Source organism: Lissotriton vulgaris, chromosome 12, assembly GCF_964263255.1.
Source record: "Lissotriton vulgaris chromosome 12, aLisVul1.2, whole genome shotgun sequence".
Classification (NCBI taxonomy): Eukaryota; Metazoa; Chordata; class Amphibia; order Caudata; family Salamandridae; genus Lissotriton; species Lissotriton vulgaris.
The window spans coordinates 129,340,429-129,368,377 of NC_141700.1; the positions used below are offsets into that span (position 1 = coordinate 129,340,429).

A 27,949-nucleotide genomic window follows, 5' to 3' on the forward strand; every position below is an offset into this window, starting at 1 on the left:
ATGGTTCACAGGGAACCTCCTAACAAAACCTTACGAAGGCTCCCGTTCTGAAATTCAGATCAGATATTATATTTGACTTTTGGCAGTGCCACTTGAAGATGTGGGTGGAGCTAATAGAGGAAGTGGGTGGAGCCAGTGGAGGGAGTGGGTGGAGCCAGAAAAAAGTGGGTGTGGCCTCCAAAAACATTTCAGCACCTGCACTTCATATTTTACAAATTAAGCACTGCCGGGAAGCTTTTGAGGGCTTCAACAGCATTTCGTGCCCTTCACTAACAAAAGCTCAGCTATTTCCATTAGAAGACTGTAAGAATTATGTGTTCTTAGAGGATATTGGAAAATGAATGGCGGAAGTGATAGTACACCGCATACCCTGTTAATACCGCAGGCTGCATGAAAGCAAGAAAGACCTATACTAACTAAAAGCTACAATAACATTCAACGTTTCTGAGGCTGACTTCAAATATACAAAATTGACCATGCAAAAGTAGGACTTCTGTTCACACGCAATGGTAAACTCGAGAGTGTATACTGTTTAAAAGGCATCACATCTCTTTTCAAAAAGGTGCTTCGACTTTTCACGAATCAGTCTCTTGTAGTGAGCATTCTCCAATTTCAGATCAAGTACAACCACCCTGTAATTAGCCAGCAGATTATTGTAATTTAACCCATTTTGAAGCCCTTCCCATTTTGGAAGATATGGAGACTACGGTACAGGGAGGAAAAGTGATTTGTTCGAGATTAAAAAATGTAACCATATTTGGACACCTAATTGTAACAAAGCACTCATGGATCTATACAATACCACTTGGTTACTATGCTACATCCTTCTATGTAACCTACATTTACAGAAGCATCCCCTGGAGTGTCATCTAAACAATCAGCTGCCTCTCGTCTACGCACAGCAAGTTCAGATAAATACCCACTCAACCATCCGCTATCGGTCATTCTTTTAGCCGAGTCGTGTAGGTGCTCTCGAGTACTTCTGTCTTCTCCTATAGGCTCAGAGTGCTGGCTTCTCCAACATGTAGTTCAGGACCTATTGGTATCTGTCCACCTACCTAGCAGTAGCTCTCCAGTGTGCAGCCTAGTCTACTAAATTAGCAGCTTTTGTTCAGTTCAATTAATCTTTTTATCCCAAAATTGTACATTTGAGATGAAAGTGTGCAAATCTTTAGAATTCATAAGCCGATGTTTGTAGAAAGATGGATTTCCAAATTATATTTAAAGCGGATGCTTGAGTGATAAATCTTGGTGCCAGAGGCATTGTATCTTTTCCTGTCATGTATTACCCTAGTAGGTGCATTCCAAATTGAAAAAGACTTTTTATATTACTGCTGGCAACTTGCCTGATGCAGTAAGGCGATTACTTCAGGTATTCTTGCATGGAGCGGACACTAATCTTGTTCAGGGTGGTAAGTATTACAACACTAATAATATTAGTAGCTCGGAATGCGTTACATTAGACATGAGTAGCTCTATTACAGAAAAGGTTGTAGGACCCCGGTCTAGTGTCATCCCTGCTCCCTACATACAACAGACTAAAACGGCTTCAGAGCACCGGACCCAAAGCATTGTTGGGGGCAGTCGACATGTAAAGGCTTCACATTTCCCAACTGGCTCGGAGAATGGCTGTGTAAAATCTCCGCTGACTCCCTTCAGGGGTCTCCAATAGGCTTGAAGCAGCTTGTTTACAGGCAATTTCTACTCACAGTAAAGTGTACTCCACATATACGAACACCAGTAATCCCCAATATAAAAAAGCCACATTTCTGTGCTATTTCTACTTGCTAATTTCATTGTTCTTCAATGCTCATAACACAGTCCTGTCGCTAGTTAATTTGGACTCTTGCTACAAAATCCTGTTCTGTCTCTCCACAGCTTGAGCCACCTTTCTGTTTAATCCCCTATTAAGCATATGGGTGTCATTCACATATCCCAAAAGAGCAATTCTGCCTACTCTGAAATCAGGAGGCTCTAAGGGCAGAATCCTTCTCGGCATCCTCTCATACGTTTTGTTTGCGATGGCAGACTATGATGCCTCTTACATACTCTGAAGTTATGTAATGCTTTGCATCCACAGAGTTCATAATCTGGTTTCCTAGGACTCCAGCTTAGAGTCCAAGAAGTAGCTTCACCATCATGTGCTCGACTCTGCCAGGGATTCACTCTCCGTAGTCTTTTCTACAAACAGATAGGATTACCATGGGGCTTTTACATGACATGATAGCGAAACATATTGAGTCTCCGCTAAATAGCAGCAAAGGGAAGGACACAACAATGCTGTGTCTACAAGTGGACTACAGAGTGCAAGAAAAATTACACATCTGGTGCAAATGTTTCATGATGTGTGCTTCTCCATATTACATGCTCTTTCACACCCCTTAGGAAGTTGTCTGAATACATGAAAATACTTTTTGTCCTAAAAATCTCTATAAAGATGAATTGTTTGTTAAAAAAAATATATATTTCTGTTCCAGCATGCAAGTCCCACAAGGCAATGTTTCTGCTGGAAAAATACGAAGAAACATGTGGTTGCCGGATCAGAACAATTGTCCATCATCTTCCTACTTATGAAATCACAGTGTTTCAAACACTCCACAAATTTCTCTCAATGTGTACCAAAATCTTGCTAAAAGAAAAATCTATTGCAATCTATAGATGTGCTCCAGTTATAGCCGGATGTCGTGGCCACAGCTGGATATTGCTCCGGTCACAGTTCTGCATCGGTCCAGTTCCAATCTGATAACCATCCGTTCAGAGGCGGATATCCCCAGCCATGATCCTCTCATAGACGGCCTTGCTCAGGGGTACATATGCTTTGCAGGAGTCATCCAGGAAGTACAGCGGCTCCTGAATCACGGTAGGGTTGAAACTTTCCCGCATCAGGGACATTTTTTGCAGTTTGAAGGTTCCAGTCATTTCCAAAGAATCCTAAATCAAATACAGGACACAATAAGCTTGTCATCAATGCAACTGCATACCCAATGGCAGATAGGCTACACATGCAACCACTGGAAGCCAAGCAGTATACAATCCCCCGGAAAATCATAAAGAGGGAGCCCAGGTTCATGGTTATTTTCTTCTTTTTTTTTTAAATGTTAGTCGATATTTCTCCATATTTATTTTTTCTACATTTGTCTGTGTTTATCCATACGTATTTTAGCTTTTGTTAAAATATTAAGCTGAAGCTAGAATAGTACCACATTTATTTAACCAATAAATGTACCCTCGGGCTAGAATATATGCCAGATACCAATGCTATGAAAACCCGTAGATGATAAACCATTTGACGTATATGAAAACATGCACATTTTAGTATAAACATTGTGCATATCTACAGCTGTGTAAGCCTAATTAGGACATTTATTTTTTTAACTTTCGTGCCAATCCACACAACTGTAGACCTGTCAGACAAGACTGACAACATTAAGATTCACTAACAACCAACCTAAGAAAATAAGTTACTTACCTGTAACTGTAATTCTCCAGTTGTGGAATCTTTCATAGATTTACATGCTTGAATCATTCCCCTTCGTTGAGATGGGAGTCGCATGGTACCTTAGAAAAGCCATGCAATGATAGGTGTAAACTAGAACTGCCCTAGGCCCTACAGTTTTGTAACATACCATGGTCATTTTGTAAAAAAATAAAAAGAGACCAAACTTAAGTTTCAACCAATTGGGTTGCACCACCCTTTGGAACACTCATGGGAGAAGCCCCAGTCCCTCAGATTTTTAAAACATTTGTAGGGAAACCACCCACTGAGAGAGAAGGCAAGCCTCCCAGGGGAGGAGGGTAGGTCACATGCAATGTTCCCTCATTTCTTTTCTCAGTGTGTGGCAGTGCAAGGTCTATGTGCACTGCAAACAAGTCTATGTGTGGCAGTAATGCAAACAAATGCAATTTTTTTGCACCGCTTGCCTTTTAAAAGCAGCAGCGCTAACGCTCTTGGGGGGATGTGCTGTGTGTGCGCACCACACACACGGCACTGCGCGCTCGGGGGGGGACAGAGGTGCGTGCATGCGCACCTTACAGGGAACAGTGGTCGCATCTGAATCTATGAAAAATTCCAATATTGGGGAACTACAGTTACAGATATGCAACTTATTTTCTTACTCCAGTATTGGATCTTTCATAGATTCACATGCTTGAATCAGATTAAATAGCAGCGGTGAAGCACTTTTTTCCACAAAATCCAAGAAATATACATGTAGGAAAACCAATGTACTCATATATATCTACTTACGGAAATATAGATAGAACGCATACAACACTGGAAAATGTGCATAGTAGGTAAGAGGATGGAAGAAAGAAGGAGACAGCTCACCTTCACTGGAAAAGATGTTGTAGCACTGCTTGCCCACTACCGCATCACTATGAACTGCCGATTCGGAGCAGTAGTGCTGCATAAAGGTGTTTCTATTCTTCCAGGCATCCTCCCGGTAAACCTCTTGAAGTGATATACCGGAAGACAGCGCAGTAGAAGTAGACATAGTTCTTGTATAGTGGCCACGCATCGAATGTCTGTAATGGACTGCCTGCTTTCTGGTGACAGAAGTGAATGGTGCTGGATATCCATCTAGCTATGCTCTGTTTCGAAAGAGGATACACTTTCCCTGGAGAGCTGTGTGCTGCAAACAGCTGATTGGATTTGCAAAAGCTCTTTGTTTTGTTAAGCATCACTTGACGTCTAAAGAGTGTAGTGCTTTTTCAGCTAGTGTCTTAGGATCTGGAAAAAAAGGTTTTCATAATTACAGGTTAATTAATTGATGTGAAATCTGATGGCACTTTAGGAATTAACTTGGGGTTTGTGCAGCGAATCACCCTATGTCGCTAAATTTTAGAAAAGATTCCTGAATGGTGAGAGCTTGAATCTTGCTGACTCTTCTGTCTGAGGTTAAGGACACTAGGGGCCAGATGTAGGAGCCTTAATACCGGTCGGAAACGGCCGATTTCGGTCGTTTCCGACCGGTATTTGGCTTTTGAGATGTAGGGGGCATTTTATTTACAGAATCGGTATATTTACCGATTCGGTAAATATACAGAATCGGTAAAATACCAAATCGGTAAATTTACCGATTCTGTAAATCAAGATGTAGGTGGCACTGTAATCAGTGCCACAAGCCCTTACCGAATCGTTATTTACCATGGAATACTATTCCATGGTAAATAACGAATTCCAGTGTACATGCACATCTGTGCATGTACACCTGTGCCATGTGGCACACAGACATGCCCTAAGGGCATGTCTGTGTGTCAAATGGCACACAAGCCAGAAACAGGGGTGCAACAGGGTGTCAAAGTGACACCCTGTCACCCTTGCAAAATCGGTAATTTTACCGATTCTGTAATTACAGAATCGGTATTTGCCATTGATACCTATGGGCTTCAAGGCCCATAGGAATCAATGGCAAACACCGATTCTGTAATTACAGAATTGGTAATTACCGAATCATACAGATTCGGTATTTTTACCGATTATTTTACCTACATAGCAATTACCGAATAGTGAATACCGAATCTGTAAAATTCGGTATTTACCATTCGGTAAATTGCTATTACCTACATCTAGGCCTAGGAGAGCAATCTTCCAGGAGAGAAACTTAATATCCACTCTGTGAATGGGCCAAAAATAGGTTTAATAATCTGTGAAAGTACAATGTTGAGTTGCCAGAGTGGAGGAGGAGGAGGTCCTATCGGCTAGAAAACTGATTAATCTCTGAAGGAATTGTTTAACGATTCTGGTAGACCATAATGAAGGTGAGGTGGGTGGTTCCCTGAAGCGAGAGATGGCTCCTACATGGACTTTAATGGATGCAAGAGCCAATCCTGACTGTGCAAGATGAAGAAGATACAGAAGGATTTTTTCAGGTGAGGAGGAAAGTGGATGTACTTTAGTAATTTGGCACCATATGCAAAATCTTTTCCTTTTGAGGCGACAGGTTTTATTTGCACTGTCTGTGTTTGCTTTGGCTAATGTGTCCCTGCAGTAGGGAGGAAGGCGTAGGCGTACAAATTAATTAAACTCAGGAGCCAGATAAACAAGTGAAGCAACTTGGGATCTGGGTGCAGCACTTGGCCCTGGTTTATTGTCAGAAGAGAAGGTATCGGCTTCATTTGACTGTGGCTCTTCTCTTAGAGGAGGAGTAACTCTGTAAAACAACGTTGGCGTGGCCACGTTGGAACCATGAGAAGGATCCTGCATGGTTCGGATTGCATTTTCATGAGGACTCTTGGGAGAAGAGGAATTGGAGGAAAGGCGTAAGCAAAGATTCCTGACAATGCGATCGAAAATACATTCCCCCATGACCCCTTATGAGGATGTCAGCTTGCGAAGAACTGGAATTTCAGGTTCAGGGGGGGTATCAAAGTGATCCAGATTCAGTTTGCCCCGCTGGAGAAAGGAGTTGAAGATGTTTTAATCAAGTTCCCACTCGTGGCAAGAGGTCCTCAATCGGCTGAGAGGGTTTGCTATGGTATTTTGCTTTCCAGGGGCATTTTCCACTCATAGACGCACTTTGTGGCCACCCTGCTTGCTGATCGTGGTCATATTGTCCGTGCGGATGAGCACCACAGAATTTCTTATTCTGGGAAGGAAAGCCTACCACTTTGAGTTCGAGCAGATTGATGTAGAAATGTAGATAATATGTCTGCCACTTGCTACTGACCTGTAGCTCTTGGGGAGAAGATTCCCACTATCTAGGGAAGCACTGGTGGGGATGACTAAAGGAGAGTTTGGATTTAGGAAAGACAGGCCAACTGATAAGTGTGCCTGCTGCGTCCACCAGGCGAGGTCACTGATCATGGCCGGAGTACTTTGACAAACTGACTTCTTTGGATTCAGTGTGAGGCTTGCTCCCTGAATAGGTTTATGCAGGCAGTTGTTGAATTCAGAATTTTACGCGCCTGACTGGAAGGGGCCTTGACCAACTAGTCCTCAACATACAGGAACACCTTATGTTTGCGTTGCGTTGTCTCAGAAAGGCTGCTGCAGGTGCCAAGCACTTCAAGAAGCTGAGAAGGGAAGAAAGGCAGGATCTAGGTCAAAGGGAAGCACCTTGAACTGGTAATGGCTCCTGGCTACTGTGAGTCCTAGAAACTTCCTGTGTTGTGGGTGGATGAGAATGTGAAAATATGCATCTTGGAGACAGAGGGTTGACATATAGTATCCTCGATTCAGGAATTGCAAAACATCCTGCGGTGTTACCATGCGGAATGACTGTTTCTTGAGACAGGTGTTGAGATTTCTCTGATCCAGATTTGGCTGCCACTCCTTTAACGTCTTGCAGTTCAAGACGAAACAGGAATAGAAACCTCTTCCTTTTCGTGCTGCAGGAACTCTCTCTAAAGCTTCTTTTTTTAGCATGGTTTTGACCTTCAAATTGAGGAGTTGCAGAGTTTTAAGAATGGAGGTTTGGGACGTGGTAGGAGGTGGTGTTTGGATGAATTCTAATGTATGGCTGAATTGAAAAAGGTCCAAGACCCATTGGTCTGTTATTTCTTTCCAGTGTTGAAGCTGGTTCGATATTTTCTCTCCAAACCAGGATGAAGAAAACAGGCGAGTAGCCGGAGTCTGTAGGTGGTCAGTGACGGCAGCCAGTGTCCTTTTCTTGATGTGGGTCTATTATAGGCTGCTTGTGGTGGTTAAAAAACAACAAACTGGTGAGTAGAGGGTCCCAGGGAATATTTAAAGACCACACAGTTATAGTCCCCTGAACACAAGCACAACTAAACAAGATAACTGTGGGTCAACAAAGATGTGTCTTGCATGGAGTGTGTCTGAGTGGCTGCGTGAGTGTTAAGCAAAATGTTAACGCAGCACACAACAAAGTATCGCACTAGATGGGAAGATATCCATCAGCTGATCTTTCTTTACCGCCCTGTCATCATTTGAAACCTTTCCCATAACAAGGAAGCTGAGTTGTTGCCACTTCAACAGGGAAAGGGTGGTGCGCTGTAAAGTGGATTTTTTTGATAACTGAGGAGCAGTGCAAGAAAGTGAATGAAAAATCAAACAAGGAAAGAGAAAGAGGTGCTCTATATTAAAATTGGAAAGTAAACGCTGAGGAGCTTTATTCTGGTGCCGTTTACTTCCAAGGTTAAAAAACAAATCAGTGCAAAACAACCAGTGAGTAACCCTAATAGTCACTGGTTTGTCATAGTGGTCGACATGTTTCTGCGGTTTATAGATCAAAAGAGTATCACCCGCTTCATCAGGACCTATAGTATTTGCTACTGCTCAATGTACGATAAAAAGGTATTTGATACAGTTGTCAGCTGATCAACCCTGGTGATCCTCCTATAGGGTAAGAGGAACGTGCCTCTCCTCGCCTGGCCACAGCTCAGGAAGATAGTGATACTATAGGTCCTGATGAAGCGGGTGATACTCTTTTGATCTATAAACCGCAGAAACATGTCGACCACTATGACAAATCAGTGACTATTAGGGTTACTCACTGGTTGTTTTGCACTGATTTGCTTTTTAACCTTGGAAGTAAACAGCACCAGAATAAAGCTCCTCAGCGTTTACTATCCAATTTTAATATAGAGCACCTCTTTCTCTTTCCTTGTTTGATTTTTCATTCACTCTTTCTTGCACTGCTCCTCAGTTATCAAAAAAATCCACTTTACCGCGCATCACCCTTTCCCTGTTGAAGTGGCAACAACTCAGCTTCCTTATTATGGGAAAGATTTCAAATGATGACAGGGCGGTAAAGAACGATCAACTGATGGATATCTTCCCATCTAGTGCGATACTTTGTTGTGTGCTGCTTTAACATTTTGCTTAACACTCACGCAGCCACTCAGACACACTCCATGCAAGACACATCTTTGTTGACCCACAGTTATCTTGTTGTTTAGTTGTGCTTGTGGTGGTTGCCTTTGTTGGATACTCAAGACGAAACTCCTAAGCGGCTGAGGAATATGATAGTTAGCAATACTGCTGGTACCCTGCAAGAGAGAAGTTCTCTTCCCCAAGCACCCCGAAAGGGCAATTTACTGTATTTGAGGGTCCCCAATCACTGAGCCCTGACAGTGTATTTATGGCCTGGAGAGCATCATCAACCTGCTTGCCGAAGAGCCTTCGCCATCGTAAGGCAGGTCCAGGACTTTATTTTTAAGCTCCGGCCTGAAGGAGGTGGTTTCAAGCCAGTCCTACCTTCTTAAGACTGCCACTCCGGCAAGTTGTTCGAGAGCAGTGGTGGCAATGTCCAAGGCACAATCAATAACCTCCGATGATGTGCGCTCGCCCTCTTCCAAGATCTTCTTGTCCTCTACTTTTAACATCCTCAGGAAGCCTGACCAAGTATGGAGCGATTTTGGCTCACATCTGGTGGTCGTATCATCCAATAATAGCCACACAATTTGCTGCCCTTACTGTAAGAGCTGACATGGAAATCTGCAGATCCTGGAGGTTCACTGAGTTCAATCGAAGAGCCAGGTCTTGAAGTCCTTTAGGAATTTAGCGAGCGATGCGGTCTGTCGGAGATGTAGAGGGAGGGAGTTCCATGCCTTGGCCATGAGGAGGGAGAAGGAGCACCCTCCTGTTCTGCTTTTCTTGATCCTAGGTACCGTTCAGGAGGAGACCTGGATGGTGCGTTCTCTGTGAAACTCTTTTTGTAACCTTTGAAAGGAAGATAAAGAATCCTCACTGTTTTCGTCTAACACAGGCTCCTTTCTGGTCTTAAGTATTTGAAGCCATATCAACGGCCTCCCTTCAAAGTCCTTCAATGTTCTAGTATAGAAGGTATGGCATACTCTGCGTTTCTTGACCTCATGGGATGGCAAAGGCAATACATGCAGTCCTGGTAAGGATCATCAGAATAAAGCCTCTTCTTACCACACATACTACATGCCTGGATTAGGCTCTTCTTTACTTTCTCTGGCAAGTTGAAGTCAGATTTGGAGTAAGAAACACAGATATACAGTAGTATGAATATATATCTATATAGCCGATAAGATATAGCTTTGAAACTCTTCGTAGAACAAGTCTGGAACTGGTAGACCTGAGCTGAGCTATGTGGAGACTCCCTTGTACGGTGTGCGGTAGAACATCTGAGGGACTGGGCTTCTCACAGGAGTGTTCCAAAGGGTGGTGCAATCTGACTGCTTGAGCCAAGGTTTGGCCTCTTTTTTTAAAAAGAAGTGCCATGATATGTTACAAAACTGCATTGCATTGCTTTTCTAAGGTACCTTGTGACTCCCATTTCCACAACAGGCAATGATTCATGCATGTGAATTTATGATAGATCCAATACTGGAGTAAATGGCCGTTTGTATTCATATTTAAAAATAAATATTGAAAAGAAAACAGATGTTTTTCTCGGTACAAAATCAGTAAAAATGGAAAACTGGTAGCCTTAATCATAAACTAATACCACATTTTCTTACAAAGTTTAACTGAAACCAAAGGGCAGACACACGTTTTAGGTTTTAACAATGCAAGTGGCTCTTTACAGCCCCAAAACAAATATTGCATTGATCAGTTACAGCAGCTTCTGCTTCCTGAGGTACCACTTAATCAAATAATAAGAAAGTGATGTTTTAAGGCAGTACTAAAGCATAAAAACTGCAAGGGTAAAAACTTAGAATATTGCCTATACTCTTTTCATTATATATTCCCCTTGCCATACACCATATGCTACAGAACCGTCACTTTCTCTCTTCTCTTTCTTTTTGTCTTTCTTTCTCTCTGCATCATTGTGCTTGAGGTTAACTTACCTAGGAATCTATGATTTGAGATGCTTGTGTGAGGCCTGGCTTCTACGTGGCTCAACAGTGCATGGCTAGTCTCCATGTAAGCCATCTTTCTGATAACGGGGAAGTAATTGTAAGCTGCAGCTAGAACGGACTCAACGGCAGGTAATTGCCATCGCCATGCTGCTATAGTAAACCGAAAGTACACATTCATAAGCCTGAAGCGTGTGGGTCTCCAGACAGCACCAACATACTAATGTTCACTCCAGTACTGGCTAAATCAGCCAAAAAAAAAGAACACAACAAAGGCTTGTGGGTGGCTTTCAAAATGTGTAGGGAAAAGAGCAAAGTCCACAGAACACAATGTACTCAAAGAAGCAATGTATAAAAAGGCACTAACCACAGTAGGTTTGGCACAATTTATCCATGTGTGCTTTATTTTATTCCCAAGCATGGGAGCACCACCACTTGGTGGGGAGGACTGGATTCCACACAAACAGCTACACGTTTCCTATAAAACTCTTTGTGCCAAAATAACATGCTAGTCCGTGGTGAAACTGTCCCCCAGCAAGCCACTTTGTCCTTCACTACAAAATTCTGTTATATTAGTTAGATACTTATAGAGAAAGGTCCTGGTTACAATGGAGCAGCAGATGAAGGCACGGCATTGGTAATATAAAGAACAAATTATATAGTAAGACTGTATTTAATGTTTGGTGACTTATTTACTCCTTGGTCTGGTTCCTTGGTGTTTGAACAGGTTAATAAGCTGAAAGCACTTGGCGGTGGTGAGCCCACACACCAAAAGCAGGCATGAAATATACTGTGAAGAGCCACTCAGCCTACAAAGTACTGTGTTACCAGGATAGCAATGTAGTTTTTGGCTCAGTCACTAGGTTGCCGGATAGCTACAGGCTGAGGAGCCAAAAGTGAACAGATTTAAGAGCTAGAAAACTGGCAAGGGTAAGAGAATATGAGAAACAGTGAGCATGTTTCAATGTATGATGCAAGCATATCTTCATGGTACTGTAAGGTATACAGAGTGAACAGCTATAAATGCAATAATTAGGTGGCAAATTTCTATGCTATGCCTTATATTCTCCCTAGCTCAGAACGGCCAGTAACCCAACCAGAAGCAATCCCACATCCTGCGCTATTGGTATTTCCCACGCGCTATCACTGAACCAAAATACCAGGGCATTCTAATAAGCCTTACCAGAGTATGAAATGTTTACTAATTAAAAACAAAGCAAATAATTGAGAGTCCATTCCCGGTGATGGATACTTCTCCAGGCAAGACATGTAACATGCATAACATCATGCACACACAAACAAAACCTACATGTCTAACTACTTTCAAAGAAGGTTAACAAAGTCTGCTTTGACGCTTCAATTGAAAGTGCAGGATCCACAGATCTCATCAATGGGAGCTGGCTGCGCTCACAAAAAAAGGTGGCCTGTTCAATAAATGGAGGCAAACAGATGGCGAAAGAAAAGGTGTCGGCTCTATACTCACCTGGATTCTGATGAACCGTGGACGAGCATAAGATGGCAAGAACTCCACCACATGTTGGTAAAGTCTTGCTCCATCAAATTCGTGCTCAGGTCGGATGACTACAGCAGCCATACCAGTTTTCCCTTCATTACCTAGTTGGAGAGGAATCGTTTTTACAGGTAAGCTTAGACATACGAGAGGTATTTGAATTGCTTGCTTTCTGTGCTTTTTTAGCAGAACCTTCATTAACATTATATGAAAACTACTTAGCTGTTTCTTACTACCCAGAATCCTAAGCACTTAAAAATGAGTTAACCACCACTGATAGAGCATGATGGAATGCTTGAAGCATGTACTTACTTTAAGGACCAGGATCAGTGTGGCCTACCTACCTTCAGTTTCCCTGTTCTAATATTTTGTTTAAGAAACACTTGTGAAAATGTTTTTTTTGTGGCAACTTGTTTACGTTTGGTGACTTTTTCCCCTACATAATCGTCTATTTAAAAACAATAAAACGTGAATATAACTTGCAGATAGGCTACAAATAATATACTTTATTTAAAAAAAAAAAAATCTTGAGAAATGTATTTAGATCTACTTTTTTTTAATAAAAAGGGCTCCAGGATCCAAGTTGGAGGAGCGACTCTTCAGTGCTTATCAACATTAATGAATATCTCCTAGAAAAAGAGCAAAATGTAGAAAATCTATAGCATTTTGATAAATTACGTCACAAATGTAAGTATAAGCAAAGAGAAGTGGCCAACCCAGTGGTCTGCATGCAAGGATAGGAGTAGATGGTTCATATTTGATATAGATCATGTCAGCCCAATGTTTCACGTTAACTATATTCTGATAAAAAAAAACAAGATCTCGAATTACAGGATATTTCGGAATCATTATCATATGGGAAACTTTATTAGACAGCTGAGCGGAGAATGGAACCATATTTTACCTGGCACAGTGACACCAAAGACATTGACCTCTTCGAAGAAATCCAGTACGCCTAAAAGCTCTGCAACTTCAGTTGTTGCGACATTCTCACCTTTCCACCTCCGAAAAAAAACACAAATACAATAAGTCGAATGACAGAAAAGGCACTCAATTGTACACAGTAAAGGAATGTTTTTCACTGGAATTCTACGCTGCCCTGCAAGTCAGAGATGGAAGTACATGTCCAAGTATACTCAAGAATGTAGATGGTTCAATAAAGTTCTCGGACTATGCTAACTTTTGTCGATGGTGTACATCAACCAAGAAAATAAAAAAATATTCAATTAATCAACAAGGGAAGTTAAAGATTTTGTTAAGAAGTTGAGGCACTGACATTTGGTAGAGGCATGTGAGTAGACACAAGTACATTGTAGATCTAGGTGTCTCTTTGAAATTTATGGTAAAATGGAGAGTTAAATGAGTGCTCAATATAGGTTTTAAATAAATCTAAAAATGGAAGCGTTTCTGCGGTATGCACCCACAACCCAGCACTCAGTTATGTAATTTTTAGTACTGTATGGTAAACAAGGAAGGAGAAGCTGTAACCTAAAACACAGCATTTCAATCACTCTCTTGTTTTTGTGACTACTGACAAAATAAATAGAGAGAAAGCGAAATAGAATAAATGTCAATCCAAGCAATACCTGTAAGTGTCCCCAGTCCTGTCTTTAAAGTAGACAAAGTCATTTTCGTCTTGCATCATCAAGTCACCAGTGTTAAAATACTGGTCTCCGTCGCGGAACACATCTTTCAGGATCTTCTTTTGCGAAAGCTCCTTGCTGCCGGCATATCCCAGAAAGGGGCTTTTGTCAGTGACAGGGCTGATCAGGAGCCCAGTCTCACCTGAGCTCAAACAGAGGTTGGGTTTAGGAAGCACGGGACAAGGAGATGAATGCGAAATTGATAAACGTTTCAAGCACTGTCTTTACGAAAGCAACTACTCAGACAAGTTTGGAGAAAAGAACTGTACTACAATGAACAGAAATAGAAGAGCACTGTCAACAACAGAAGATTCTCCCCTTTCCAACAATACCTCTCCCACTCCAATCAGTGCTGGGGGGCTGAGATATGCCTCCGAGCACGGCTCGTTTTACTTTCACTTTAGTTTAGTGTGCCCTGTGCACTAATCGTCATTACACTAATGGCTCAAACAAAACTCTGGCTGATCTGTAAGCTCTTTCCTAGTAGCCAGAGTTTAAAATATTATAAAGGACTCCTTCTGGTGCTTTGCACCAGAGAGGCCTTTATATGCCTCCCCAGTGTCAGCCAATGGCAGACAGACGCACTAGGGAAGTAGTGCGGGTGTCAGCCATTGACCGACACCCTAACTCAAAGGGTTAAGGAAGATTTTACAATACTGGCATTGAATTTTACAGGATTATGTGTTGCACACACAACTGTCAATTACTGAATATTTACATATCTTATTCTATTTTAATATATTTCACTTTTTCTCAATGTGACTGCAGTGATTTAATTAATTATCAAATAAACATATGAGTTGAAAATTATATTTGAACCACTAAAGAGAGGAATTAGTTGCATCAATGAATGGCAAACTGAAAAGTAGCACAGTAAAACATAGGGTTAAGCTAGCAGACGGTCAGAATGGAAAGAAAAACAAATCTAGACCACCTTGAAATGAGATTAGAGTTGTTGATATTAGCTTTAGAAACAATGGAGCTTATGTGGCAACTATTTAATATCTCAACTAAGATAGTCCTAAAATAAAACCCCAAAACATGCGTTGTTTTGTAACAAATGGGAAAGTTCTAAAAAGGGGCGAAATGGGATTAGATAATTAGGGAAAGGATAGGGGGGAGATGCCAAAGGAAAGGATATTGGCAAACCAGGAAAATGGTCTTCAAAGTGCAGCCTTTAAAACTTTTAGTGACTGGTACTACTGAAGCACAATTATGTATTATACATTATTTTGCAGTTTATGTAACATAAGGCCCTAACTTGGAAAGGTTTCACTGTGTTCTGCATAGGACAAATGTAAAGACCAAAGACTCTTTACAATAAAACTTGGTTATCATGAAACATCAAGATAAAGAAAGTCTAAAAAAGAGAACTATATGATCAAAAAAATGAAGGAAGGTAAAAGAAGGGGGTATACTACATTCGAAGGCTTGAGAAGAGGAGGGGGAAGAGAACATGGGCAAGATAATGACGAGGGAGAGAGCAAGAGAGACAATTAAAAGGAATATGAAGGGATGATATTACAGTAATGGATATCTGCTGAAATAGTTTTATTTTTTCAGGAATGTAAGCGGTCTTTTAGGCTTTGTTAGTCTTATGGGCGTGAGTTCCACGTGGAGTGGGTGGACCAGAAAATGAACGGATGCATTATATGTTGATCCGACTTTCTAGCTCTAAGAAATCCTTACACCAAAGATTTTGGTAAAATCCATATATTTATAAAGTAGTGTGAAGATAGGCAGATTGTTGTTTAAGTTCTATAAATGTAATGAGGGAAGCAGTCGACTGACTTCCATGGAAGCAGCCGAATGACTTCCAACTCAGTCTCCTGGACAAATTGGAAAGAGGAAGGTGGCAGCTTCCCCACGGGATGGAACTGAAATCGGCAGGGATGGTCCAGTTAGTTTGGGAATCATTAGTCCTAGTTTAGGAGCAAAGGAACTTAGCATTCCAGTTACAACCAAGGAATTAATTGTAGCTCCCATCTCCATTAATATTCTCTCTTGGAATATAGCAGGGCTTAAAAAAAAATCTTGCTAACCCTGACTGGAACGATTTTATTAACACATTTCACATATGTATGTTCCAAGAAACCTGGTGCCTGACCCCGCGATATAAAAATGGGTACTCCACCTATTTTATTCCAGCAGTTACGGTGGGGAAAGGTCGCCCTTCTGGTGGCCTGCATATTTGGGTCAAGGTGAATTTGAACTGTGTTGTTACCACCCATAAAGTCCATTCAAATGATATTTTGCATATCTCCCTAAAAAGCCCGTCTGGGGGTACAATCAGGGTTCCGTACCTTTTTTAGTACCGACACTGCACTTGTGGAGATGGCAGAGGCCATCTGGGAGTGCCTGGACGGAGGCGGCAGAGCGGCTCTAATCTTATTGGACCTCTCTGCCGCGTTCGACACGGTGCCTCACCTCCAGCTTTTGTCTAGGCTGGAGGATATTGGCATCTCGGGCACGGCTCTTGGATGGATCAGGTCTTTTCTATCTGACCGGTCCCAACAAATCTGGCTACCTCCCTTTCACTCTTCTAACCGAAGGGTAGAGACTGGAGTACCACAAGGGTCGACCTGGAGTTCCCTTTTATTCAATGTTTATTTAACACCTCTGATTCGGCTGGCAGAGAACTTGGGAGCGAAGATTATGGCATACGCCGACGACACCCAACTTCTCTTCACCTGGAATAAGGAAAATACCTGTACTTCAGGAGTCCGCCAATGCCTATCCTCTGTATTTGCTTGGCTAGCTAGAGCATGCCTCAAATGCAATAAGGACAAATCGGAAATCCTGCTCTACGGCCAATTTCCAACTGACTTTAAGGAGTCCATTTGGCCCAGTGAATCAACTTGCCCCAAGGGAGAGGGTGGGATAGCTAAGAATCTTGGAATCTGGTTTGGAGCCGACTTGTGTTTTCGTGACCAGATTTCTAGACTGGCTGGGACTTGCTTTGGAACTTTGACCACTCTTCGGAGATTCTTTCCCCTTCTCCCCCAAACGGCCAAAGAAACGGTAGCCAGAGCACTGGTGCTCTTCCGTCTGGACTACTCGAATGCCCTTTACATCGGGGCACCTGACTTCTTGATTAAAAAGCTACAGGTAGTCCAGAATGCAACTGGGGGGGGGCAATCTCTGACGGTAAGGGGAGCTCGGATGTGGAACGCCCTTCCTGATGCTCTAAGACACTCTCCCAACCTGACCAATTTTAAAAATCTGTTAAAAACTCACCTTTTTATACATCATGAATAGCTGATGCCCTAATTACTCTGATTCAGTTTCTTCCCCGCGCCAGGACAGTCTCGACTAACGGAGCGCGTTATAAATCAATATATAACATAACATAACATAACATTATTTTTTAACTCTTTTGTGTCTATGCAAGAGGCTTACAGGGTGGTTTAATCTCGCCCACAATAGAGCTGTTAGATGTGAAGTTATCAGATCTTCCACCTAGGTCTAAAATACTAGTAGGGGGTGATTTTAATTGCACATTTGAACCCCTGGATGATGAAGAGGTATTAGGTTTTAGTTCAGAGGACTGGAGACAGACTATACCTCCTTTAGTCCTTGCTCCCATTAAGAAATGGACAGCCAGAGCAATCCAGCTGAATGCTCTGGCCCTAGAACATAATCTACGGGCTCTTAATGGGCGGACTGTCTCAGATCGCGATGCGGCGATGACTTATAACAGGATAGGGTGCCCGTCTCGGATTGATTATATTTTTCTGGACATTCATTCTTGGGCAAGTCTAGTTGATATGGAGGTTAGGCAATCATCAGACAGTGATTCCAACCCATTATGCATGGAAATCCACTGGGCAAATGGGATTGGCAAGAGTGGAGGTTCAGAGATGCTTACTAAAGAGGTCTATCCTTCCAATTGTAACCGGAAGTTAAAATGGAATGTGGTTAAGTGCGAAGAGGGGAAACTTAATAGTATTAAAGAGTTGGTTTTAGCTGAAACTTGTAGCCTTGCAGCCGTCGCTCTAGCAGCGCCTCATCCTCCTGGATCAAACTTGCCAGTCTCATATAAGAACCTAACAGACAATATAGGAGAGTTCTTTCTTAAGAGGTCACAGGGGATATCTACGTCAAACCAAAGACCCTTTAAGGGCAACCCCTGGTACACGGCAAATTGTAGAGGAAAGAGGAAGGCCATTACGCTAGCTATAAAAAGCAAGGACCCCATAGCAGTGAGATTAGCCAGAAAGGAGTACAGCAGAAGCATAACCTCAGCTAAGAAGGACTGGGAGGAGGAGCATTGGCAGCAGCTTAAGGCTGCTGCCTGTGGGAAAAACTCAATTTTGTTTTGGAAACTGATCAATGCCCTCGATAGAAGGGGGGCAGAGCCGATTTTAAACCATATAAATGAATACCAATGGTATTCCCATTTTTTAAAATTGTACTGTGAGGATAGTGTTCAAGGTCAATTAATATCTCCAGCAGTGGAAATTCAGAGCGAATCAAGCATGGAGTTAGGAAGCAAGGAAGAGTCATTCTCCCCGCGGGAAGTCCAAGATGCTATTCTAAAAATATTACCAGGGAAGGCGGCCGGCCCAGACGGCCTGCCTGGGGATTTACTACTGCATGACCCCAAAATATGGGTAGACCTTATAGCCCGTTTAATGAATTTAATTCAGCATGGCCACCCTGTCCCCGAATCCTGGAAGGGCGCGGAGGTTATCACTATATACAAGAAAGGTGATAGAGAGGACCCTGCCAACTTCAGACCAATAAGTTTAATTGATACCATTCAAAAGGTAGTTGGCAGGGGCATCATAAACCGAATAGAGACATGGCTAATAGACAATAGCATCTTGACCCACTTCCAGGCAGGGTTTAGGCGTAATGTTGGTGCGATGGATCAGGTATTTCGGTTTTGTGCGGTCAATTGGAAGTCAGTGTCCATCACCAAGGGAAGCCTCTACTTGGCTTTCATAGACCTGAAAACAGTGTTCGATGTTATTCCACGTGCCAAACTCTGGGGGGTCCTATTAGATATGGGTTTTCCTAGCTATTTGCTGCAATTCATCATCAAGCTCCACGAGGATAATTATGCAAGGATTCGGTGGGGGAGCCAGGGTCAATTGACAGGGAGGGTACCAGTCAATAGAGGGGTGCGGCAGGGTTGTGTGATGGCTCCGACACGGTTCTCCCTCTTTATAAATGGGGTGGTGGACCATTTGAGGGAGGACCCAGCGGATGCCCCTGTCCTTGCCGGGGAGAAAACCCCCACACTCCTCTTTGCGGATGATACCCTCCTGATGTCCAAGACCCCTAAAGGTCTCCAAAAATTGCTTGACCGCTTCAGCGTTTTTTGTAAAGACCGTGGGTTAACGGTTAACACCACGAAAACGAAGCTGATGGTATTATCTGCTAAAAGAAATTCTAGGAAAGTTTATCTCTCCTTGAATGGGTCATCTTTAGAGGTGGTGGATGAATTAGACTACCTTGGGGTCAGGCTATGTAACATGAGATGGGACTCCCATATATCAAAAATGGTCCTAAACCTTAAGAGGGTCTCTGGAGCCATATTGAAGAATCAGCGCCTCTCTATTAGTAGACCAGTAGCCCCTGCCCTGGCAGTTTACGAGGGAAAAGCTCTAGCCTCGGCAGTTTATGGCTCTGAACTGTGGGGTACCGAGAATACTAAGGCATTGGTAACTGCAGAGAACAAGTTTATGAGAGACATAGTTTCACTTCCTCCCTCGACCCCTTTGAAACCTTTATTCCTTGACATGGGTAAAAGATCAATTTCAGAAATAGTTCGACTACGCCCTTTGCTATTCTGGGTGCGCCTTAGAAGGACCCCTGAATTAGCAAAATATGCTCTAGTGTTGGACGAGTTAATTATTTTGAATGTATCCAACAAAATAAAGTGGCTCAATAATCTAAAGAAGCTGGTAGAGTCTATAGGTTTGGCAGAGTTCTGGGCCTCACAGTCCCCCCCCCCCCCCCCGCTAAACAAATTGTTAAAAAATTATACTGGGATTGGGTAGAGGCCAAGGACCTCAACACTACAAGCTGGGGACCTTTGACGGATAACTTTCTTGAACATAAACCCTCCAGAAAGCTAGAACCATTCCTGGACTTTATCCAGACCCCTGGAGATGAACTTTGTTCCTGAAATTAAGATACGGTACCCTCCCCCTCAAAAAATTTACAGAAGGGTGGAAGGGTAGGAGGGTGCATGACACAAATTGTCCAGGTTGTCCATGTTTGGAAGAATCCCTTGGCCACTTCTTGTTCGCGTGTAAAGCCTATAAGCAGGTCAGAGCAAAATGGTTAAAACCTGTGTGTAGGGAGTTGGGAATCATAGATTAGCGCTGCATATTATTTTAACTAATACTACCTCTATGTATATTGTTTGCGGGGTCGCCAAGTACCTTGCCAGTGCTTGGTTTATCCGGTCAAGGTGGTTATGTAATGTCTGATCAGATTTATACTAAGAATGTATTCCCTCCATTTTTAACCTGTTTTTAGTGATGATTTTGAATGGAATTGTAGTAATACTTGGTAAATTGTCCAATGGAATTGTAGTAATACTTGGTAAATTGTCTCATGTATTTTATGTCCGTACTTTTATGATATATTTATCGGATAAAGTATTAAAGGATATAAATGTAAAACTGGTGATTCTGAATTTAATTCCATCCTCCAGAGGTAGCCATTGAAGCTCTCACAGTACAGAGGAGAGGAGATGTAACTTCAGCTAAATCTGGTGGTAGGGAGGAATATTGTGTTACAGTAAGTGTCATCACCATTGACAATGGGCAAAATGGCTCCAGCTAGTTTTTTGGCTGTATTAAGTTAATTGATTCTGGATTTAATGTGCCTGATTACACTTTGGTTTTTATCAATTTAGGGTGAAATCATCAACAAGGAATTTTACAGTCTCTTAGGCTGACTGGCATTGCTGATTGTTTTTTAATCACTACTTTTTTCTTTTGTGTGAAGTACTGCATTAGAGTTTGTGTGTTTTTCAGTCGCGTCCCTCGTGTATGTCTCTCTACCAGCACTCTTTATAGTTCTCCGTTGCTTGACTCCTCTCTGCGCCCACTGCAACTTGCACTCATCGTGTGCTTCTCCCTATTGCTTCCACCAACCAGTGTCCTCCGTGTTGCTTCTCCTCACCACTATGTTGCTTTCCCCTTCCCAAACTATTGCCCTAGTGTCCCCTCCAGCCCTCATCACCTACTGCTTTTGCATACCCGCCTGTTTGCTACAGTATTTCCCCTACGACCTGTCGGTGTTGCTTCGCTGTTCACCCCCCATGTTGATTTTCCATTCATCCTATCGTCCCCCATGTTGTTCCACCACACTCCCGCCAGAACGAAATTAAACAAAAAACAAAAATGCTTTTGGAAGCTTTAGTTTTTTTTAGTTATCGATCCAACTCAGAATTGGAACTAAAAAGAAGAAATTGGTTTGTCTATATTTAGCATGTTGTACACCAGCAGCGTGGCTGCTGTACACCAGCAGCGTGGCTGCTGTACACCATGGCTTAAAAAAGCTTTGGCAAACCAAATAGCTCTCATATACAACAGCTATTGCTTTCGTCAATGTATTTTGCTTTCATCAATGTAAATGTAAATGTAAATGTGTTTGTATTTATATAGCGCCTTCTACCCAGAGGTCTCGTAGCGCTGTATTCATACCGCTGTGGAACCCTTCCTGACTTTCCTGTGAGATGTCCACTCCTGGGCACCCCCAAGGTGAAGCCAGGCATCCAAGCGCTGCTGGGGCCGTTGTGGAGATTAAGCAAGCTATCGCCCAGAGTCACAAAGTGGGACCCATGATTAGACTAGGCACCGAGGCGAGAATGATCAGGTCCGGGGAGATTTAGTCCAAGAGCCGCCGAGGCGGGAATTGAACCCTGGTCCCGGGCCAGACCTCTGCATCAGGGTGTGCCGCTCTAACCATTGAGCCACGCTTCAATGTACTTGGCCGTACTGTACAGCAGCGAGGCTGCCATGCAGCAAGGGTGAAATAAAACAAGAGAGTGCTATGCTGCGGCCAGCGCTGGCCCTGTCATAATGCGCTTTGTTTACTGGTGGAAGGAGGGAGGGAGGTTGGGAGGGTAAGTGATATGACACGTCATAGCGCTTTTTTATGGCAGGTGGGGGAGTCAACATGAACAGTGAGTAGAGATGGAGAGAAAGCAATAACAGAGGCAGGTATTGGGGCAAACAAGGATACAGACAGCAGGAGGGGGAAGCAAGAATATAGACAGCGGGAGTGGCCAAGCAATACAAGGTCAGTGCGTGAGGGCAAGCAATAGCACGGACAGCGTGAGGAGGTAAGCAACAGTACAGATATCCAGGGGGGGAAAGAGGCACATGAGGAAGCCAGCTCTCAAACACATGCACTCTCATGGAGTGCTTCAACAAAAAAGAAAAAAGTAGCTCCCAAAACACAAGCCGTGGAAGGATACAAGAACTATGGAAATGCTCCAATGGAAGGGTTAAACACAAGAAGAGGATGTGAAGAGCGAACAAAGTAACAAATCAGACTCAAGTAAATGAGAATGACTATATTGGTAAGCAATGGGCAGGGTCTAAGCCCACTGTAAGCTAACAAAATGTCTTGCAAGCACAAGTGCATGTGATGTTTCATGAGACCTTAAAAAAAAAAAGCACCCATGTCAGTTTGTAGGCACACGCATGTGTGGTGCTCAAAGCAATAACATGATGTGGGCAGTTAGCTGTGCCAAAGACGTGTTTTTATTTTATTTTCCTGTGGCCAGCCTGGCAAAGCCAATAGGTCACAAAGGTGAGACCATTTGGTTTTGCCAATGCTAGTTTTTCTTTTTTTACTATAATCTTTTCAGCATAAGCATCAAATTATATCGGCAAAATGTCTTCAAGTTTGCATCTCTTCTCCATATTACACATATTGACATTTGCATCCTAGTTTTCTAGGTATAATTGACAGTCGAGCGGACAAGATATCTGCCTAAATATTTTACTTAATCACAGGAGCTTTACTCTGGCATTTCATCCCTCAGGTGCTTTAAACTACGCAGAAACACCTTAAAATCAATCAGATCTATTGCCAACTTAACATCATCTTCATGTTAATGTCCTCAGCTGCTGACCACTCAGCCACATCTTGCACCAATACTCAATGACAGGCAATCTCGCTGCTAGCCCATGCATTGCTGGTCCATGCCCCCCACCCTGTTCTCCCACTATATGCATGACCTGGTGGATTTCTTACTAGAAGTTGACCATGATTGCCCAAAACTAGGGGGGCTGACCATTCCTGCCTTACTATTCGTGGGCGACACCGTGCTACTGTCCCACACTCCTAGGGGGTTACAGAATTTATTGAACAGCTTTGCAAACTATGGCGATTGTAGTGGTTTTTTAAGTTAACACGTCTAAAACCAAGGTTATGACTCTTAACCCCGACAAAACTTTCAACCGGGGGCTCTATATGTGCGAAGCAAAACTCCAGCAGTTAAACCAATTTGACTACCTGGGGATGATAAAACCCCCAAATGGAAGCCCCAACTTCTAAAATCTGAACTTATTCTGGTATATGGTGCAACCTCAGTCCCCAAACGATTTAAAGCCTCAACACCCAAATCTGTGCCCCTAGTTGTTGAAGTATACAGGGACAAGGGGCAATCAGCAGCCTCATTTAGGGCGGAGGTTTGAGAGAGTTGAAAATCCGCATGGCCCGTCTGTTAAAGAAAATTGTTTTATTATATCACAGTTTTGTCTACCACGAAGTACTCCAACAGTCTCCCTTTACCTTGACACAGGCCTTAAAGAATAGAGGACCTTGTCAAGTTAAGACCTATACTTTATTTGGTTACATTATGTTCAACCCCAGAATTGGCTATATACAGGTCTGCCCCCGAGGAAATTTTATCTTTAAGTAATAGTATCACTCCATGGTTAACTTTATAAAAACTTGTTTGAATCTGCTAGGCCTGGGTATGCTCTGGTTAAATCTATTTCAGACTAATGCCAATTTCATTTCAAGACCGGAGGATAACATTATGCATAACCTTTTATTGCCACTCCAAACTGCGGCCCTTTAAAGAATATCGCAAGCACACCTAAAACTCCAGAATCAGAACACCACCAGAGTCTATAGAAACCAGAACCCAGCCGCCATCTTACTCGGTTATTGGCTGCTCCAGTCAGTTAAGTACCTGTTCGCACTTGCATAATTCTAATATATTGTAAAAGAGTACGTTTTAAATTTGTATTTTTAAAAGAATGTATTTATCTGTGATTTTGGTAAAAGCATTAATTGTGTAGTTCAGTAGTAGCGTGGTCTGGTTTTATTGCCAATTTATGGGAAAATGTTGTTTTTGTTTGTTATTTTAAAGAATAAATAGAAGCAAGTATGTATTGATTTATTTTAAAATAAATAAAGTTTGTAGTTTAAATTTTGATGTGGTGCGCTGAGTATACGTTAACATCACTGAAAAGAGATGTAAAGAGAGCGGTTGCTAGGAGATTCGATCTCTGGGCAGTGCTCTAGCTCAGTGACGCAATGCACTGCGAACGCGTTTAAGTAACTGAATCTGCAGTTTTAGGTGACACTGTTTTTCCTCACAGACAGCCGCTTAAATATCGTATGCGAGTGAGCGTATACTAATAAAGAAAAAAAAAGAGAGAAGACCTCGATGAGCATTCATGGGTGCCATAGTGATGAATTGTCGGCAACCGGGATAGTTGAGAATCATTGTAGGTGAAGTTACGAGTGCTAGTTGGAGGATTAGGACTAGAAGAATTTAGTAGGGGAGGGTTTTGGGAACAGTTTATTTGAGAAAAAAAAAATCTGAAAAGAAAAAAAAAGGAAAATAGAAAGAAAAAAGATTGTTTTGTGAGGAAAATATGAGTGAAGAAGGTGTTACAATAGATAAGGATACAAATAATGAGTCGGTAAGGAAAACGGCACAGGAAGAAGTAAGAAAGTCAGTAAAGGACATTTTGGGTTCAGTTTTTACGAGTAAAAGGAAGGGTGCAGATGTTCCTGAACAGGCTACGAGCATATCAGGTGAAAGGAAATTTGAAAGGAAGAACATAGCGAGAGAGAGAGGATGATAGGTATGCGGCCTGGGAGAAAGGTGGTCTTGGCCGCACACAAAGAGAAGGTGCTCAGTGCAGCACAAAAGAGGGTGTCATTAGCGGCACATATGAGAATCAGGCAGGATCGGGGGATGATAATACATATAGCTGTGATGTGGAGAACTTTAATGAATTTGTATTAGATCATTTGTATACACATGTTTAAGATCTGGATTATGATAAGGAGGAAAAGGTCAGGAAAGAGAAAGGGTTGGTTAAGGACCCTCAGGGTATGGATAGGTTCAGTTCAGATTTAATTAGGCACCCTAGAAGCGCTGACTGGTGGCCGTTTGCGCATGTGGCAAAGTTTTTAGGAATGTGGATAAAGAAACCTTTGGAGAAGGATGCTAGAGCTGTGATGAAGACTGAGTGTTCTCATCCAGTATCAGATAATAAGGCGTGCACAACCCCAGATCTTGATCCAGATCTGATTTGTTTATTCAAAATGGGTCGAGATCCCAGAAATGGATTAGGAAGGGCACTAAAACAGTTCTAGGATCGCTTGTTGGACGTAATTGGTCCTTTTACAAGGATTTTGGACATGGCTGTGGGGGCCAAAACGAATTCAGTCGCTATAGATACAGAGCTTCTGAGAGGCTGGTCTCAAAGAGCTGTGTGTTTCCTTGGGAATGTGAATGCGGCCATTATGGCAGAAAGACTGAAAGGTGTCCTCATGCACATTAGTCCAAAATTGGGGGATTTTTCAAGAAAGGAACCTAGTGAGGAATCAAAAAGATATTTATTCACTAGCTTTAATAAGGAGAGTATTTGAGGACCGTGTTTTTGACAGGGCTGGAGCAAGGGGACGTTTCTCTGGCAGATTCAATACAAGATCCAAATATCAATCATTTGGAAGGCCTTCCTTCTGAGGATTCCAGTCAGCGACTGGGTTTTACCCTCAAAGAGGAAGAGAGTCAGAGGACGTCAGCCCAGAAGAAGGGCTCGATTCGACCAAGGAAGTCAATGTAGGTATGAGGATGATTTCTGGTTGTTCCCCAGGAAAGGTAGGGAAGGGATTAAGATTTTTCTATCAAAATTGGAGAATATTGACCAAGGATCAATGGGTTCTATAGGCAGTTCAGGGATATTCGGGGGAAATCAAAGAGCTGCAGGTACAAGAGTTGGAACCAAGAGAGTTAGTTTTTCAGAAGGAACAAATGGAGTTGGTAAGCACAGAGGTTCAAGGTATATTGAGTGAAGGAGTAATAGAGGAAGTAAAGAAGGAGCGTGTGGGATTTGTGAGCATGTTGTTTTTGTTCAAGAAGGACGAAGGATGGCGTTCTGTGATAAACTTGAGAAGTTTTAATTGGTACCTAGCTTACAAACATTTCAAGATGGAGGGTATCCATCTGTTAAGAGATATTTTGGAGTGAAATGATTGGTTGGTAAAATTGGATCAGAAAGATGCATATTTTACAATAGCGGAGGAGAGTCGGAATTTTCGACAGTTCAGATGGAAGGAAGTTCTGTATCAGTTTGTTTGCCTCCCATTTGGCCTGGCACAAGCACCTTGGTGTTTTACAAAGGTGTTAAGACCAGTGGCATCGTATCTCAGGGAGAAAGGAATCCGAATGATAATGTACCTCAATGATTTTTTGTTGATGTCTCAGAATCAAGAAGAGTTGAGGATCATTTGTCAATAACTCGTCAGCTACAGGAGTCTGTTTTTTTTATACATTTGGAGAAGTCCGTTCTGGAACCATATCAAGAATTGGCGTTTCTTGGGTCCCAGGTAAGCAGATTCGTGTTTACCAGAAAGGAAAGTTGTAAAATAAAGACAGAAGTAAAACAGATTTTGAAGAAGAAGTGTATTTCATTAAGAGCATTAGCAAGAGTAATAGGTTTGTTTTCTTCTTCAATGCAGGTGGTTTTTCCACGACCGCTTCATTACATGGGTTTGCAAAGGATGAAGGCGGAAGGGATTGTGGTATGGAGATCAAGTGGTTGGAGAATTTAGAAGCGTGAAATGGCAGAGCAATTTCTGGGATAAGTCCAGATTTTGTTCTGGAGACAGATGCGAGCCTCTCTGTTTGGGGGTCCCATTTGGAATAGGAAGAGACAAGTGACAGATGGTCATTGGAGGAGAGTTAGAGCAAAATAAATAGTTTGGAAATGAGGGCTGGCCTTTTTGCATTGCAGAGTTTTGGCAAAAGATTGAAGAACTGCAATGTACTACTAAAGATGGACAATGTGTCAGCAGTTTGTTATATAGATCTTTGGCGTGTTAGCAAATCAAGGAATTTAAGTCAGGTCGCAAAAGAGATATGGAGTTATTGTATGGAGCAGAAAATAGGGTTGGAGGCGGAGTATCTTCCAGGTCTGTTCAACGAGACAACTGGAAGTTGTGTGAGTCTGTTCAGAAGAGTTCAGAATGTTTGGGGTCCCTTGGAGGTGGATCTGTTTGCCTCCCGGTTAACTTTTTGTTGCCTCGACTTTTCAGTTGGAGATCGGACCCTCAGGCGGAGGCAGGGGACGCTTTTCAATATGTTTGGAAGAATCATCGGGTTTTGCTTTTCCTCCGTTTTCTATGATTCAGAGGGTGCTCTTAACGGTGAGGTGGCAGAAGTGTCAGATTGTACTGGTAACTCCGTTTTGGATGGCACAACCTTGAGTTCCAGGGTTGCTGGAGTAGGTAGTTGAAGAGCCTTATTTAATTCCTATGTCGTAGGAGAGGTTAGTAGGACCAGGAGGAGCGGTTCATCCCTTAGTCGTAGTGGGTTCTTTAAACCTTCTTGCATGGACGTTTTCAGGGGAGGAGAACAGTTTGAAGGACATTCGAAACAGGCACAAGAGTTGCTGCAGGAATTTTGGGCACCGGGAACAAGAGAGATAACTTGGAGTTTGAGGAAATTGGTTAGTTGGTGCTTGGCGAGAGAAATGTGGATCCCGTGGAAGCATCTCCCATAGTGCTTTCTAATTATTTTTCAAACTTGTTTGAGAATGGTTTTTCATACAGGACTATTTTA

The 27,949-nt window shown here is 42.5% G+C and overlaps 1 protein-coding gene across 1 annotated transcript in view; it reads right to left on the bottom strand.

Moving 5' to 3' along the window:
* Positions 1-956: 956 nt before the first annotated feature.
* SLC27A3 (solute carrier family 27 member 3) overlaps positions 957-27,949 on the bottom strand; it is a 202,614-nt gene continuing 175,621 nt past the window's right edge. The window contains exons 7-10 of the mRNA XM_086947562.1: positions 13,828-14,026; positions 13,146-13,243; positions 12,215-12,345; positions 957-2,931 (exon numbers count right to left, since the gene is read on the bottom strand). Of these exons, the coding sequence (XP_086803688.1) occupies positions 2,755-2,931; positions 12,215-12,345; positions 13,146-13,243; positions 13,828-14,026 (605 nt within the window). The 3' untranslated portion in view covers positions 957-2,754. The remainder of the gene's footprint in view (positions 2,932-12,214; positions 12,346-13,145; positions 13,244-13,827; positions 14,027-27,949) is intronic.